This window comes from Stegodyphus dumicola, chromosome 3 (assembly GCF_044657685.1).
Source record: "Stegodyphus dumicola isolate Sdum_Otavi_A_Nest chromosome 3, ASM4465768v1".
Lineage (NCBI taxonomy): Eukaryota > Metazoa > Arthropoda > Arachnida > Araneae > Eresidae > Stegodyphus > Stegodyphus dumicola.
The window spans coordinates 207,790,742-207,807,801 of NC_140770.1; the positions used below are offsets into that span (position 1 = coordinate 207,790,742).

At 32.8% G+C, this 17,060-nt stretch overlaps 1 protein-coding gene across 4 annotated transcripts in view; it reads left to right on the plus strand.

The window, feature by feature from the left end:
• Positions 1–2,705: 2,705 nt before the first annotated feature.
• Positions 2,706–17,060, plus strand: part of LOC118205810 (uncharacterized) — a 145,103-nt gene continuing 130,748 nt past the window's right edge. For 2 of the 4 annotated variants that reach the window (XM_035378097.2, XM_035378104.2), the window contains exons 1-2: positions 2,710–2,859; positions 10,567–10,609. In XM_035378097.2, the coding sequence (XP_035233988.1) occupies positions 10,605–10,609 (5 nt within the window). In that variant the 5' untranslated portion in view covers positions 2,710–2,859; positions 10,567–10,604. Of the gene's footprint in view, positions 2,860–10,566; positions 10,610–17,060 lie in introns of all 4 variants that reach the window. The other 2 variants (XM_035378120.2, XM_035378118.2) reach the window with 2 other exon arrangements.

Below are 17,060 nucleotides of genomic sequence, written 5' to 3' on the forward strand. Positions count from 1 at the left end.
GATGAACTGTTTTTATGAGTTCAGACTAGTAGCTTATTCTTCCATTCACTTATTACAGTATTTCATTTTTTACATGCTTGACTATCCAAAATTTCAAGAGCTTTCCGGATATTTTTTTAGTTGAGTTTTTACTGTACAATCATTTCAGTATTTACATCGTCAAAACTGCATAGACACATACTTGAAGTGAATTTACTTTTACAGCTAAACACAGGAACTGGAAAACGAAAAGTACTTATTCGGAGATTGTATTTATTTTTCGTTCATGAAAATCAAAGTTCATTACACAAACATGCAATCACACTGCACAAGCATGTATGGAAATTCTTAACACATTTAGTAATCCTGATAATTGATTACACATTTAGTAAATAAATCAGAAAATATTTTAAAGTATAACAAATAAAGTATTTAAGCTTTTTTAAAACAGAGCATAATACTACAGTTATGAACAAATTTAATGTTATAAAAGTTAGTTAATTTAGTAAATTTCAGCTTTTCACCAAAGAAATGAAATATTTTGATAATTATGAAGTTCCTTGTATATCTTTATAAATGAACTTTATTGCTGTTTTAAACAATTAAACAACTGTCCAAGTTATTTTAATACTTTTGAAATATATACACTAAAAGAAACATTAAAATTTATTAATATATTTGTCAACCTTGATTTTGGCATAAAAGTCTGCAGAATGCTTCGTAGTTTTTAAGCACACAGAGGCAATGCAATTCTTATTCCTTGATTTGAAGTTTTCTGCAAGTGTTTATTATTATTATTATTAAAATATCTGTGTTGGCACACATACAATTTTTTTATAGTGACTTCAGATGTGGATAAATTTTTCGAACACTCTCGTTTGTTTTACTGGCGTCGCTGAATTTTGCGATGAATGCATCACATTTATTGCCGAGTATCACCTTCCAAATTTTTCATACTGTTAATGTATACATTAGCAGTGAATTATTCTCCTCTTTCCTCAGATATACTACGGCGATAAACAATAACCATTCACTAAAGATTTTGCGTAAATTTCCACTCATAATAATGTAAATTGCGAAAATCTCACAATTACCACCTAAACACTATTTTCGGCACCACAATTCTTTCGAAAGCGCGCCGTAGTAGTCAAAATTGGGGTACGCCGTTTTGCCAGGTGAAACTAGTCGATATTTCCGTGACGTCAAAAATTCGAAAAGTGGGGTAGGGTTTGGAAATACGCTGCCGGCATAGCTGTTACTTTAAAGCATTCTGAATGTTTTCACCTAAGATGTTAAGTTTCCGTTTAAGATGTTAAGTTTTCATCATTTTTAAAGTTGCAGTTGAATAAACCTTTAAGTTTTAGACAAGGTTTTTGTGTTCTTCAGAAAATTTTAGATTCGAAGTCAGATATATCACATAGGATTTAACGGAAAAACCAACAGGGGTGGTAGAGAGCTGAGTGGCTGATTCATCTTCGTTGTCCAAATGCATGTCGTCTATTTGGTTCAATAATTGTTTATATCGATTGTTGGTTTTGAGGGAAGGTTCCTCATCGGAGTCAGAATCCGTTTGTCTATGGCGCAATTTTCGTTTTCTTTGTGTTTTGAAACCAGTAGTGGATTGAAGTATGTCGCAGAAGTTTTTAATCTCTTCAAATTGTTTAGCGAGCTTTTCATTAGAGGTTTATAATTCGTTAATTTTTGCATTGGCCATCTCGTTTTCCTGCATACGCAGTTGATTAATGGCTTTTACAAGGAGAAAGTTTAGTTCTTTTTTATCACTATCGGACATAATCACATTTGGGTCGTTACGGATATCTTGGATATCTTCCACTAAGGATCTGGTAGTTTCGACGTCATTGGATAAAGTAATTTTGTGACATAATATTGGAGAACGTTGGGTTCATCATTGAGATGTCTCATGTGAGGATTTTCTGAGTTTGGAGGTGAATTTTCCATGTTTATGTTATTATTAGTTACAGTTAAGTTTGTTGCGTCATATTGATTAATCATGTGAGGCAAATAAGTTGGAAAAGGGCCTAACTAGAGCGGCCATACCCGAAGGTACCCTTATCAGCACGGTGAATAAAGAAAATCAGAAGAAAGAATAAAATACGACCTGTTTTATCCAGCGAAGGGTGCAGCAGTGGAGTTAAGGCGACGCTTTTGCGAGGCGAAAGCCAAAGAAGAAACAACCCAGAGCCCGTGAGGCGAGGTCGATGAACTCGGTACAGTAGCGGGGGTGGTAGTAACTCAAGGAAACGGAGAGCGAAGCGATAAGATGTCTATCTCGAACGCTGTTCCACCTCGGAATGTCGTGCGTCGATCCCTGTAATGATCGAGACGATGACGGGAGACTCGCTCTTTGACAAGTAGATTACAAAAAATGACAGTTCTTCCATCCCGACTGTGTCCAGACTGTCCCGTTATATTTTCTGAGTTTGATACATGTAATTTTTTTTAATATTTATTTTGGAAGCAGATGATGTCATACATTTTCTGAGATATTATACATAAGCATTTAACAAAGGCATTTCTTACATTTCATAAATCAGAACTTAAAATGCATTTAAATAAACTCATTGAATTAAGTACATTACGACTTCATCTGCTTGTAGATAGATTTTGATATTACGTACTACCGTGACGTTGCCTCCTTTAGCTTTGGTAAAACTTTAACATTTTTGCATCTGGCAATTTCGTAGAAATACCTGGCAACCAAAGTTCTTCAGTTCTGGCATCTGGTTTTTCAGTGCGAGTGAGTGTATTGGAGTAAAATTATTGACGCACATGTTTTCGTTTGAGAGGCGCGCATCTGCAAAGTGTACCGTATTTCATACTTGGTGTTTTATTTTCTAAATTTATTCTGCTTGGAATTTGGTGAGTTTCTGTGTTAGTAAGTCTCATAAACTGACTTATTTTTTAATTATCCTTTATAAATGTAACTTTAATGTGAGTACATTGTAATTTCTTATGATTTTTATTGAGGTTTTTTTTTTTTTTTTTGGTAAGTGTAGTTAATAATAATGATTACTTTGCTCCATCATCATCTTAATTTGATGTATTTCATTAATTACGTTCCAGCAATATCCTTCATATTGCATATTTTTTAATGAAATCTTTGTTAAGAATTTTTCATGCTAAGTAGACATGGATTGCATTTAAAAATCTAAAAAGAGTTTATTTAATGCACGCTCTTTACCTTTGGCTCTCTCTCTTTTTTTTTTCTTCTTGTTGCATCGGAAAGCAAAAGTAATTGTAAGATTTGTTATGTTTCTGACAGTTAACACTTAAGCACATGGTCAGTGGTTAGTGTATGTTTTTGTTGATGGTATTTATGGCAGGTATTCGAAACTGTGCTAATGAATACCTGGGCTAGTATTCAACATTAAACATTAGATTAGAAGGTAATACTGCAGTTATATAGTACTTGCAACACTTTCTAATTCAACAAAGAGAAAATCTTGCCATAATTTAATTTCAGTTGTTTTCGAATTAAATTTGTGTGATGTGTTAGCACATCTGTTGGCTGCAATAACTTCAGCCTTCTTAGTTGAACTTATCATTGTATTTCTTATTAGTCCATATTTAGAAAGATTAGAAAATAAAGTGGTAACCCAAAGATATTAGTTGTGAATTTCAATGCAGAAGAAGATTTGGTTGGATCCTAGCAAAGCCCACACCCTTGCTGCAATGGCACGAATGCTTTTGGTTGGCGATAATTGCACCAATCTTGGTAATCCTACTTTGATACACTAGATATTCCAACTACATAAATCCTTGAACTAAGGGTAATGTTCAGAAATGCGCATTTATATGGCACGTATCGATGTGTACATGGACAAAGTCAAAGGAATGTGTAATGCCAAGTTTGTGCAATTGTCTAATGTTTTTTTTAAGTGAAAATAGGTCGATGTGTACATGGATACCAAGTTTGTGCAATTCTTTAACTTGTTATTGTCCAAGTTGGCGATTTTGAGAAATGTGCGAAGCAGTGGGTGACTCTGCACTTTTCTAGTTTGTCGCCAAGCGTGTGGGCTCTCCTAGGATTTTACCGAAGATTTTACTTTATCATTAATTTTATGTGTGATACATATTCTTTGATAAAGGGATTTTCAAAAAGTCTGGTTACATATTCGCAACTTGGTGACAATGGCCATAATCTATAGTTCGGCAAATAAAACACATGAAGTGAATCTGATCACACAAGAAAATAATTTTGTATATTATTTATAATAATGAGCAATGTAAGTAAAGCTAATTTGTTGATTACGCATCTGTAAATTCTTTAATTGAAACACCAGCATTTATAACAAAGGTGAGTAATTTTCTAGATATATCCCTCCCATCTTACCAAGAAAAGATACAATGCATATTCTAGCTAGTTTTGTAAAGTGCAAAATTCATCAGATCATTTTCTAAAGAAATTCTATGCAAAATTAAGTTTTTCCAAAAGACCTGTGCTTTTCCCTGTACAATGGAGAAAACTAGAAAATAATGCTCTTGTGAAGTTGCTAAAGGAGACGAATTTACCAGTAGCAGTTTAACTTATTTAGAAGTAAATGTTGTATTATTTCTGCTATAAAATTTAGAGTAATAAAATCCCCCTCAAACAAAAGCATTGCAGTGTATGACAGAATTCTTTATGGTTAGTCTATGTGGTAAAAATATATTTATTGGTGCCCCTTGGTGATTTAGGGCACTACATGCATACCAAGTTTGTGCAGTTCTTTGACATGTTATTTTGGCTTTGTGTAGTGGCGATCTAACATGTAAAAAAATTGCACAAACTCAGTATCTATGTATACATCAACCTATTTTCACTAAAAATCACCAGAGAATTGCACAAACTTGCCATTGCTAACTCCCTTGAGTTTGTCAATGTACATATCGATCTATTTTCACTTAGAAAGTCAAAGGAGTTGCCAACAAAACTTGTATAATCTCATTAAACTATACTTTAAATAAAACAGTAAAATAACATAAAAAAGAAAATTCGTCTTAGCAGTACACAAATGAAATATCAACTTACCTTATTTAGAAATTTTCCTGTCTTCAGTCAAACAAAATTCTTTAACAGCATCCAAAAACTTCCTAAAATTATTTGAACTAGTATCTGTATACTGGTGTCGCTACAGAAATTCACAAAGATAAGCATAAAAAATATCCTCCATAGTGCTGGTATCCTTCGATGTTCGGCCATACGCATTTCCTTGCTACAAACAGGTCACTTATAATGGGTACTAAGTAAACCTTTTGGTAAAAATATATTTCAGGGTCCCCCTTGGATTACTGCCAAGTTGTTTCATTTCTCTCTAAATTGTTTCATTTATGGTAACCTGAGTAGTTGAATGTTATGGAAACCCTATTATAATGCGATTGATTGCATTATTGCGGTGAATTTGACTGAAGGGAAAATATTTGTAAGGGTTTATTTTTTTATTGGATGTAAGTTAGGAAGTATATTGATTATTATGTGCTGTACATCATAAAATAGCTGTATGTGATGAGACTCTAAAGTTACTATATGATTTGGAAAGGAAAAAAAGAGCATTAATTGACTGGTGTGTAAATGAAGGTTTACTTTAGTAGTTTTTATAAGTGTCCTGTTTGTACGAAGGAAATGTGCTTGGTCGAATGTAAAGATTGTTCAGGTAGCTTTAAATGGGTTTGTCGCAAGAAAGATTCATGCAAGAAATGCCACCAACCAGATATTTTTTACTCTTATTTTTGTGAATTTATGTGGTGACAGCAGTATGCATATTCTAGTAAGTTTTTGAAGCTGTTAAGGAATTTTGTGTGCCACAGACTGAGAAAATTCTAAATATGGTAAGTCTATATTTCCTTTTTGTAGTGCATATATGTGATAACATGTATTTCCTTTTATATTTTTTCATTGTAAAATTTAAAATGTAGTTTATTGACCTTTCATGCCTTGCTGGCCATTCGCCAAGGTACACCCTGAAATATAATTTTAGCTTTTTTATTTATTAGTGTGATATTTCATTGAATAATTTTCTCAAACATGAGCCACCAATAAAAAAGTTATTATAATATAAGTGAGTTACTTTTAAAAAACTGTGTATTTAAATAATAATTTTTAAGAATATTTCTTTGCTTTAAATATATACAATACAGTCAAAAGTCTTTAATCCAGACTCTGGCTTAGGGAAAGAATGCTTTGCTAAAAAATACTTATTTCTGAATTAGCACTATAGCGAGAAATCTGCCTACTGAAAAAGACAGCAATCAGCTGAATTTAGTTGAAAAAAGATAAGAAAAATAAGATAACTGCAACTACATTACTAGTTCGCAGAAAAAAATCAGGCATTCAAGAAATTCAGTTCAAGGAAATCAGGTGCAAAAAGTATGATTCGAAGTCCATGAAATAGCAAAATTTGTCCTGACAATTATTTCCTAATTCTGTATACACATTTACCTTTAATGAAAATGAACGTCTGACTATATCAAACTGCTATAGCAAATCAGATATGGCACTGAAATATTTATTTTTTCTTTTGAAACAGGTAAAAACTAAAAATGTTAATTATAACTTAAGTTTGATAGCCTTATAAATATTTCACTGCATTAAAGAGTATGTTAAATTCATATTTCTCTATTTATAAATATACCTTTTTGGCTAACGTATAGTTGTAAGCACATGGAATATATTTTTAGCAGCCCATTTAACTTCAACTGGAAGGGCACTTTAAAAGACAATATATTTTTTAAAATAAGAAATGTTCTAGAAGCTGAAGAAGAAACTTTGGTGAATTTTTTAGACGATAACACACTGAAATACGACCAAAAAAATTAAGTTTTATGATGATAGCTTAGTGGTATAGTTGACGATAACATCGTTTAACTTTTGGGGTCGAGAGTTCGAATTCCATACGCTTTTTCTATCCTGGCTGCAACTTTCTTAACTTCTTGTTCCAATTTCATCTATATTTGTGTTTTATAATTTATTTCTATTATTATATGCATTAAACGTAATGTTTTATTTATACTCTTAGTTATTTAAATTTTTTGCCGCAAAAAAATTTATTTTGGAAATTATATAATACGAATTTAAAGCATTCTCCTTGTACATATATACTTATTTTTTCTTTTCACTTTTATGTGAATGTACATGCATGTGCTGAGAGTTTGGGATATTTCCAGCTCTAAACTTTCACTATCAATTAACACAAGACAGTATGCCATAAATATTTTTTTAAAAAACTTATTATAATGATTGTTTTAAATTCAGTCCTCTCCAGCAGAAGTGCAGAAATTAATTAAATATTTCTATTTTATTTACCTAATGTGTCTATATATATAAAGAGAAAAAGCTTTTTATAACTTCCTTTATAAAGTTATATGAATTAAAAAGTTTTTAAATTAAAAATAATAGTTTTTGAATTATACAAAAAATATAACTGCACATAGTGCTTTTTAAAACAAATGAGATTTTCAATAAATTATCCAGCTATGTAAATTATCCAGCTTGTGTAAATATTGTGAACCTTTCTTTACAGTTGCTCTGTATTTTTAAAATACCAACTATTTTTAATTCGTTTAACTTTTTTATTTTATTTTATTTATTTATTTATTTTTCAGTAACAATACCTTTTAGTTTTAACAATATATATATTATTTCATTAATATTTAAGGCTTCTAGAAACACAAAGAAATTTTAAAAATTTACTTCAGCTTCTATGCAATCATAATATGCATTATAACATTACTTATCTAAAAATTGCTAGCGTACTTTACTTTCACAGTTCATAAGCAGAAATAAAAATTTCCAATAACATAGAATTTAAATATGTTAAGAGTCCAAATCTCGTAAGTTAAATACAGAGACATCTGGTGGCAATAAATGCAATCGACCACCGAACTTCCGTGCACGTAAATCCAACGCAATAATGTAAATGGTCTTCCGTCTGCATATGCGTTTCTCCCAATGATACTACGCATTCGCAACGCATTAATGGAAACAGGTCTTTAGAGATGTATGTGTTGCATGGATGTATGTATCCATTGTATGCATGTATATAAGTATGTAAATATTTAAATATGTATTCATACACAGGTATACACATACACAATGAGGATATGAATTCTAAAGATATGTTCACTTGTGTTTTATTATTGTATTTAACATGGTAGGAAAATCTGGGCCTTATCTAATGATAAAACATCTTCCATGCAATTTCTTCAGGAACGATAAATTATTCACTCTGAAAGAAAATGCATGAAAAGCCATAAAATGAAGCTTTGCTTTAATTTGAAAGAAGCACCGAAATAGAAATATGAAGATGGACATGCCGAGAAAAAGAAGCATTACATTCTCAAAATTGGCTTGATAGTTTTATTTATGTATGGTGCTTGGAATTAACTGTCCTTGAATTTTATCAGTATCAACTTGATATGAATCAATGCACTGTTGTTGATTGGAATAATTTGTGAGGAAAGTTTATAGCCATGCATTAATGCCTAGGCCATCAGTTAAAACAGTCAGCTCTCATAATATTGTCAAAGTTGAAAATCTATTTTTTCAAAAAAAAAAAAAAAAAAAAAGTCTGTCATGTCCTTCCATTTAATGGGTGTGCGTCAGAATTTGCTTGAAACAAAAGAATAATTTTAGTTGCTCTGCCTAAAATTGACTGATGGCACTATAATACACACAGACTGTTTGAAAAGGTATAATACTTGAAGAACTAAGAGAAGCTGAATATAAACATTTCTGTGTTACCCATAAATACAATTTTATCGATCCTGATACTTGTTGTCATGCACAAACTATTGAAAGGTTATGTGGCAGTGTAAAATGGTGAAATAACGTCAATATGATATTGACTGTAACCAATTGAATTCTTATTTACTTGAGTGTACAGTGGAACCTTGAGATACGAACACCTCTATACACGAGGAAAGTATGTGCGAAAAATTCGTCTCTAACTAGAAGCATTGACTCGTGCAGATAGCCAGGCTGTTGGTATGCATGGCCTGTTTCTCGATCTGGCTCGGCTCGGGGGATCACCTTGTCAGATCACTCACTGTTCTTTGGTCTACGTGTTTGTGCACTTGTTAATCAATTGTTTATGACATTTAATATGAAAATAATTATTTCACAATGCCTCCCAAGAAGATTGTTGCCTCAGATAGTTCTGCAAAGAAAAAGAAGGAAGCCATGGCCGTTGATATTGAGAAAGAAATCATAGATAAACAAGAGTGGTGTAAGTGTGACAGAATTGGCGAAGACTTACGGCTTTTCGATGTTGACGATTTGCACTGTTCTGAAGAAGCGGGAAGAAATTAAGAAACTTGATGTAGCCAAAGAAGTTACCATTACTTCCAAGCACCGTCTCAGACTCTTAGAAGATGTTGAGAAGCTGTTGTTGGTGTCAATTAATGAAAAGCAGTTAAAAGGTCGGTGTCGGAAACTATCTTTTGTCAGAAGCTATCATAAAGGTAAACTATGGTTATGTTATTTACCAGTGTTATTTATTAGAAAAATTGATTTTTATATTAATATTTTTGGAAGTGTGGAATGGATTAACTGGATTTCCATTATTTGCAATTGGGAAGCTGTTTCTAAATACGAGAAATCTGCTATATGAGCTCAATGCTGGAATGGCTTTAGTGTAGAATTGGGTGCCCCTCCGATTGGCGACATTTTAAAAAAATTTTTGGCGATGAAACCTCGCTTCTGGTTACCACGATAGTTTTAACTTTGTTTTAGCTTCCCGATTTTCTTTAAATGGAAATACATTGATGTGTACATGGACATATTTAAGGCAGTGCGCAATGCCTAGTTTGTGCAATTCTAGGATGTTTTTTTAAGTAAAAACGGATCGATGTGTACATGGACACAGATCTTGTGCAATTCTTCGACTTCTTATTTTGGTTTTGTGTAGCGGCCATCTTGAAATTGTGACTTCCTGGTGCCGATCTTGGCATCAAAAAAGAATCTCCAATAAACAAGGGGCACCCAATTGTAAACTTATACCGCTGGAACTCGTATCTCAAGGTTCCACTGTAAGTGGTGGCAAAAAGCATCAAAAAAGCAAATGCTTCCAGATGTTTTTAATGATATGCTTGGTTTCGTGCCTCCGCACCTTAACCGTTTCATACCTTAATTCACTAACATACTTTTTTTCACCTGATTCGTTTTGGCGAGTTGTTTAATTTACATTAAAAATTTAGCTTATGAAAATCTATTATGTTTTTCCCCTCTTGGATTTTTCTTCAACTTAATCTTATCGTAAATATTATGGCGACTATTTTTATGCTTCACAATTTATATATATGTATATATTATATGCATCAATCCACCACGTAATACTTGCTCATGAATTTTTACTTTGAAATCTAAAAGTAATAGCTCCTTAATTGTTTCACATATTTTATGCTCTGTAAAATATTTTTAAGAATGACCAAATTTAATTTTTCTTTGGAATTTTTTGTGTTTTTATATTTGACTCTCTTTAGACTAGATTTTCAGTACATTTATTATTTCTTTCCTGTTGCATAATTTCATTTTTCAGTCTTAACTATTTCTTTTTGTATTCCTACTAATCTTTTAAACTTTTTTTTTAGTTTTGATTTTTTGAAAGTGGATATCTAACTCCATTATAATGAGGTAAACTTTTCTACTAGTAAACTTTTAATTTTCCAATGTTTCATCTAATTCAAAACTAACTTTTTAAAATGTACAGTACAAAGTCCATAATCCAGACTCGTCGGGACTTTGGCGATTCCGGATTAGGGTTTTTTCCGGATTATAGATCATCAATTTAAATCTGGTAAGATGGCATGCAGAAATTATACAATTAAAATATGAAATCATAATTTATGAAGTAAAGAATAATTATGATCTAAAGGGTATCAAAATTTACACACACACAAAAAAAGCTTAATATTTATTTGTTTACTTTATTAAACATTTCTTTCAATGTAAGTTGTTTAAGAGGCTTCCACAAAAAATTCAAAAAGTTCCTTTTTCTTGTATCATTTATAGTGGACTTTCCAATGCCATACTTCTCGCATAATTTTGAGACAGATAGCCCTTTATCCATTTTTTGCAGCAATTCCACTTTTTGTTTAATGAACATCGAAACGTGCTTTCGCTTTGTAAGATCCTTTGGCAGCTTCAGAATTGGAAACTCTTTTTGACATAATTGAAAGTTCAAGCTTAATTTTTATAAAATTGTTCTAATAGTCTGCAAAAAATAATAAGCCGGATCCAATTAGAAGATTAAGGAACAGCGCAATCTGCAACATTAACTGAAATGCCTTAGATAATTTTAGCTTAGCTTATACCGTCCATTATACATTAAATGTGCATGTCTAAAGGCATTATGCGTATGTGTAAGTGCATTATGCGTTTATGCATGCGCATAAAGTTTGTAGCTTTGAGGTCCGGATTATAGATCATTCCGAATTATGGACATCTGGATTACAGACTTTGTACTGTATAATATATATAATTGTATATTTGTTTCAGTTCAAGATTTTTGTTAATTTTCATATATATTAATTTTTATGAATAATTTTGTTGGAAGTAATCCTTTACGTACCAGATTTAGATTTCAGAAGAGTAGTATATCAAAAATCAAGGAAAATCAGTTTGATTTGATTGAGATATGCTAAGATTTTATTCAGTTTTCTATGATTACTTCACCAAATGTTATATTAAAGAGTATAAATGAAAAAGAACATGGTAAGTAATATGGAGCGGACTAAAAATGGTCTTCAATGTTTCAAGTTAATAGTAATTACCGTAATTTCCGGAAGAAACGCCGCGGCGTTTACGTGTTTAAAACTTAAATTTTCAGCGGGTGCGGCGTTTCTACCCATGCGGCGTTTAGGTGCACTGAAAATAAAATATTTCCTATGATGGTCATTGTACATAGTTTGGATGGCCTTGTCATTGTGCATAGACTGGTGCTGTTCCCACACAAAAGACCACTCATTTGCTTTTTGCGAACGTTATTTTGTTTACCTTCTTTCCCTTGAACCCTTATTCACCCTAAACGAGATCTCAGAACAATAACGTTCTTCCCCCTTTCAAATCAACATTCTCATCAGTTTGAATAGTCTCTCTCCTCTGTGGTTCGATGAATCTTCCAGTACCCATCCTCTTCCCACCCCTGCCTTTTCGCAATTTTTTTCAAAGGCGGACACGACTCCACCTGCCTCGCAATAACGAACTCTGACGTATTTCCCCTTCAGATTGAATGGATTTTTCTTGGCATTCAGCCAAATACAGATCCCACCAGTTTGGGTACAAGTACTTGTTGAATAGTTTTTAAGTAAGAAGGGAGCGGAAATTTTTTGAAAATGTCTCTAAACGGCACAGAAGCTATACATTTCTTACCTTTAATTTATTTTTGAGTTATGGTTTCATTTCATGCATTTTTCTTAATTGGTATGTCATATATCAGGACTTGGGTTGAGTTTTTGCATCTATACGGCCCACGACGATGTCACGCGCAATTTAATCTATTGCGGCTTTTCTGTGTAATTTTTTTCCCGCCATTTTTCTCGAGTGCGGCGTTTACGCAGATGCGGCCTTTCTTCCGAAAATTACGCTAAATTATAATTATTTAAAATATTAATGATGTAAAATTATTACCATTCATTTTCTTTCAAGAACTAATTTGCAAAACACAGCAACACCAATACAAAGTAATTTATTTATTATTTTAAATAAACCAGGAACTAACTAGAATTGCTGCCAAAATAAAAGTAGTACCTATTATGCAGAAAAAATTGTCTGCATCTTTGAGGGAAACTTTTTTTTTTTTTTGTGTGTGTGTATGTATCTAACATTGCAGTTGTTAGTATGCCATTTAATTAAGCTTGATAACAATGTATTCCATTATTATCTATATTTATAGTATAATCATCAGAAGATTTTTGATTGTAAAAGTGCACCTGTCCTGAATTCTTTACATCTCTTAGAAGTTAAAATTTTTTCTAGGCTCTCCTTAAATTTTTGGATGACTAAATATTTTGCTTTCTTGTATTTCCAAAACTGTTCCCTTTTCACCATCCAAGTAATTCTTTCCCTTCTCGTGAAATTCATATATCAATATTGTATTGCTTAGTAGTTATGGCTATTTGAAACTTGTTTCTTGAAAAATAGAAAGTAAAAGATAGCAAACCTGACTTCAGTATTTGATCAGAGTGGCTCAAGTAGGACAGATAGTAAAAGCCTAAAGGTACAAAATGCGGAAGATATTAAAAATCAAATCAGTTTTAATTAGTTAAAAAATAAGTAAATTTTGATTTGCAGTTTAGTGAAACCTCAGTCATGAATTTAATTTGCTCCTGAAAGAAGTTCTTCACCTGAAATGTTTGTAAACCGAGGTAAATTTTCTCTATAAGAATTAATGTAAAATAAATAAACCTATTCCTAGACCACAGATGATTACTTATTTACACTTTTCAGCAGTACTTCGTATGCAGGTTCATAAGATCAAACTAATAGAAATCATTAAATATAAAACAAAAAAGATAAACCCAAAATTAATTTAATAAAATAGTTGAAATTTGATTGTATTGTACAAAGAAGAATAGATGTGTGGAAAATGAAAATGGTATTGTTTAGAGGTGTATTTCTCTTCTATAAAAGCACCAGGTGGTATCTTTCCTTATCTTTGTTTCTAGGCACCAATCATCTGTGCATGAGACTCACTGGGCCTCTATTTCTCTCAAAATTTATTCAATTTGACTTTTTTGTTGCCTATGTTTTAAAATATTTTGAATGTGAGACACATCATTGTCATTGAAAATGCTTGTTACTGCTTTATCAGGGTGATATTGTTATGTAAAAACTTTGCATCTTGCACAAATTCTGTGGATCAGAGAACTGAATCACTTTTCTTTCTCCTCTGTGAAAGCCATTTCTTTCACAATTGCATTCCATTGCTGCTTCTGAAGTTATAATTCTTTCTTGTTAAGTTTATGTTAACAACTTCTTAGTCTTCACTCGTCACTTCCTAGCCCATGATTTTTGTCTAAAAGCACAATGCAGATAAAAAAAAAAAAAAAAAAAAAGTTACTTTTCGGTTAGCTGTGTGCAAATCCCACCAGCTTTTTTTTGGGGGGGGGGCAATGTTTTGAGACTACTTGCTTGAGTGACCAGAAAATATTAATTTTCATGAATATACAAAAAAGAAGTTTTTATGTTAGGAAACTTAATCTGGATATTTCGAACCGTATGTCTTTACGAATGCTCTTCTTGCTGTGTCAGGTAGAAGCATTGCAATGCATCTAACTCCTTCAGAAAAATTAAATTTTGTTTCATGATTTTTGTTACATGTTCAATTTGTTACCAAATCCCTCTTTTTTTTGGGGGGGGGGAGAGGGAGAGAGATGGTATTCTCTTCACTTCGTGACAATTCCTAAATTTTCAGCATTTTTGAATACCAAATGTTCACAAGAGTAAGAATAGATGTTGCTTGTTTTAAATGAATACTGGAAATGACAGTAAATGATTCCTGTCAGGTTTGTATGCAAGATGTTCACAGGTCTAAATTATTTGGCAGCTATCCATATGTGCCTGTCTAACTGAAAAGTGCCACTAATTCTGAGCATCAAAGTGTTTTAAAGTTTTTGCGTGCAACCTATCTGGCCTTATTTCTTCCAGGCTGATTTCAGTGGTTCTTTAAGACTGCATTTAGACCAAAGTTTTGTCGGTTAAAAATTTTTACTTTTCGGTTAGCTGGGTGCAAATCTCGCCAGCTTTTTTTTTTTGGGGGGGGGAATCATCATCATAAAGCACATTCACACCTTTTTAACAGAGTATTAAATCATAGCCAATCAGAGAAGGAATTGAAAAGTTGCACATGTGTAAATGTGTAGCTGACTCAGTGAAGCCGTCAATTGATGTTTGCTTTGCTGAGATTGGTTGGCTGTTATACCAAGTGGCATAAAGTTGAAAAGTCAGACCATTTAGGCAAAGTCCTTAAACCAGTTTTTCTGATGTAGCAAGGTTTGGTTGCTTAACCACAAAGCTTGGCTTAGACCATTTTTGATTTTAAAATCACAGTATGATTCAGACTGGCTGTTCAGTAGTAACCTTCAGATACCGTTGTATGTTGTCTGCGTCACATGGCAAAAACTCCAATGCCATGGCGAAAGCCAAGTTCACAGTATGAATGAAGCTTAAGTCACCTGCTACCAAGCTTTGTGAATGAACGTCAAGCAATTGAAAAATTAAAATTATGTTTCCAGAAGTCTTGAGTGTTAACTGTGTGACATACATTACCTCAAAACACCTTTGAAAATCGCATATTATCAACGTGAATGTTCATAACTTGAAACATCATTTGTCATCTGAGGTATTTTTTGTTTAAGTAATTTATTCATGAAATGAGGCACTCACGGCTTACTCTATTTTTAAAGTATTTGTGATCTGTATTCACAATGATACGAGGGCAATCCCCAAAAAAAGGTCTCCTGTTTTTTGGGGACATAGAGAAAGTTTTAATTCGGTTGTTGGCAACACTGTTGTGAGTGGTGCCTCCTCCGCTACCACATAAGCACGCAGGCGCTTCGCTCGGATGCTCAGTCTTGGCTTGGCAGCCATTCGAAATGGAGCTCCCGATACACGTTACCACCAAGTGCGAAGTGCGCGCAGTTATTCGACTTTTGAACGCAAAAGGCGTTAAACCCGTTGAAATTCACCGCCTATTGACGGAAGTGTATGGACAGCCGTGCATGGATGTCAAAAACGTTCGCAAGTGGTGTAGTTTAGTTTACAGCCGGTCGTACTGAAATTCATGACGAAGAAAGAAGCAAGAGGCCGTCAATTGCCAACGAGACAATCGCGAAAGTTGAGGAACTCATGTGTAAAGATCGGAGGATCACTCTGGATGCTCTGTGCATTTTGGTTCCTGAGGTTTCCAGATGATCGTTCAACGCTTCCTGAAGGGCATGGCGGCAAGCTGGTATGACATAGGCATTGTAAAACTGCCACAGCGTCTACAAAAATGCATCGACCGAAATGGCGATTATGTTGAAAAATAAAGCATTTTTCAATCTTTAAAGTGATGTAGCAATTATAGAAAATAAACGGTTCTTTGTATATCTAAAAATATAGGAGACCTTTTTTTTTTGGGATTGCCCTCGTATATAGCTTCAGGAGCTAAATTTAGTCGGAACATGATTTTAATTTCTTGGATGAGTTTGATCATCTTTGTAAACTCTTTAGCTGAATTCCAAATGTATGAAATATGAGAACTGATACTTGGACTATATAAAGCTGTCAAAAATAATGTTCATTAAATATTTTTATATTAAAAGCTTAATTTTCTGTAACTATTGCTTTCAACCAAGGTATAGTTTACTTTGGCTGCAAATTATTACCAGAAGTGCTGATGTTCTGCATGACTGCAGTACCTTCTCTGCATGTTAGACCATATATCTTTCTAGATATATTGTTATATCTAGAAATATAGATATATTGTTATATATCTTTCTAGATATATTGTTATATACTATAAATTTTAATGAAAACTCTAACAATTTTGAGGGCAGTCAGGCACAGGGGGCCTTTTTCGTCATTCAGTTATTTAACCGTACAGTACAAAGTCCGTAATCCGGATGTCCGTTATCTGGAATGATCTATAATCCGAACATGTGCGTTTAACATATAACATACGGTATAAGCTAGGCTAAAACTATCTTTACTGATTCTAAGGCATTTCAGTTAATGTTGCAGATTGCACTGTTCCTTAATCTTTTAATTGGATCTGGCTTATTATTTTTTTGCAGACTGTTAAAGCAATTTTATAAAAATTAAGCTTGGAGATGATATAACAGAAGTTTTTCATTGCAACGACAATGCCCCAATCATCAATTAGCGGACGCTGAACTATGTAGTATGGTTCTAGATCCAGAAAATACCGCTTCCGATAGTGAAGAAAGTGACAGAAAGTATATTGAAAACGAACAAATTTCGATTGACAAGTTAGTTGGTATTCTTGACCCAACAATTATAGGACTTGAACTGTGTATTTTTGTAACTGAACAAGAAATTATGTCTGTTTATAGAATTAAAGAGAAAGTATTAGCACAGAAAA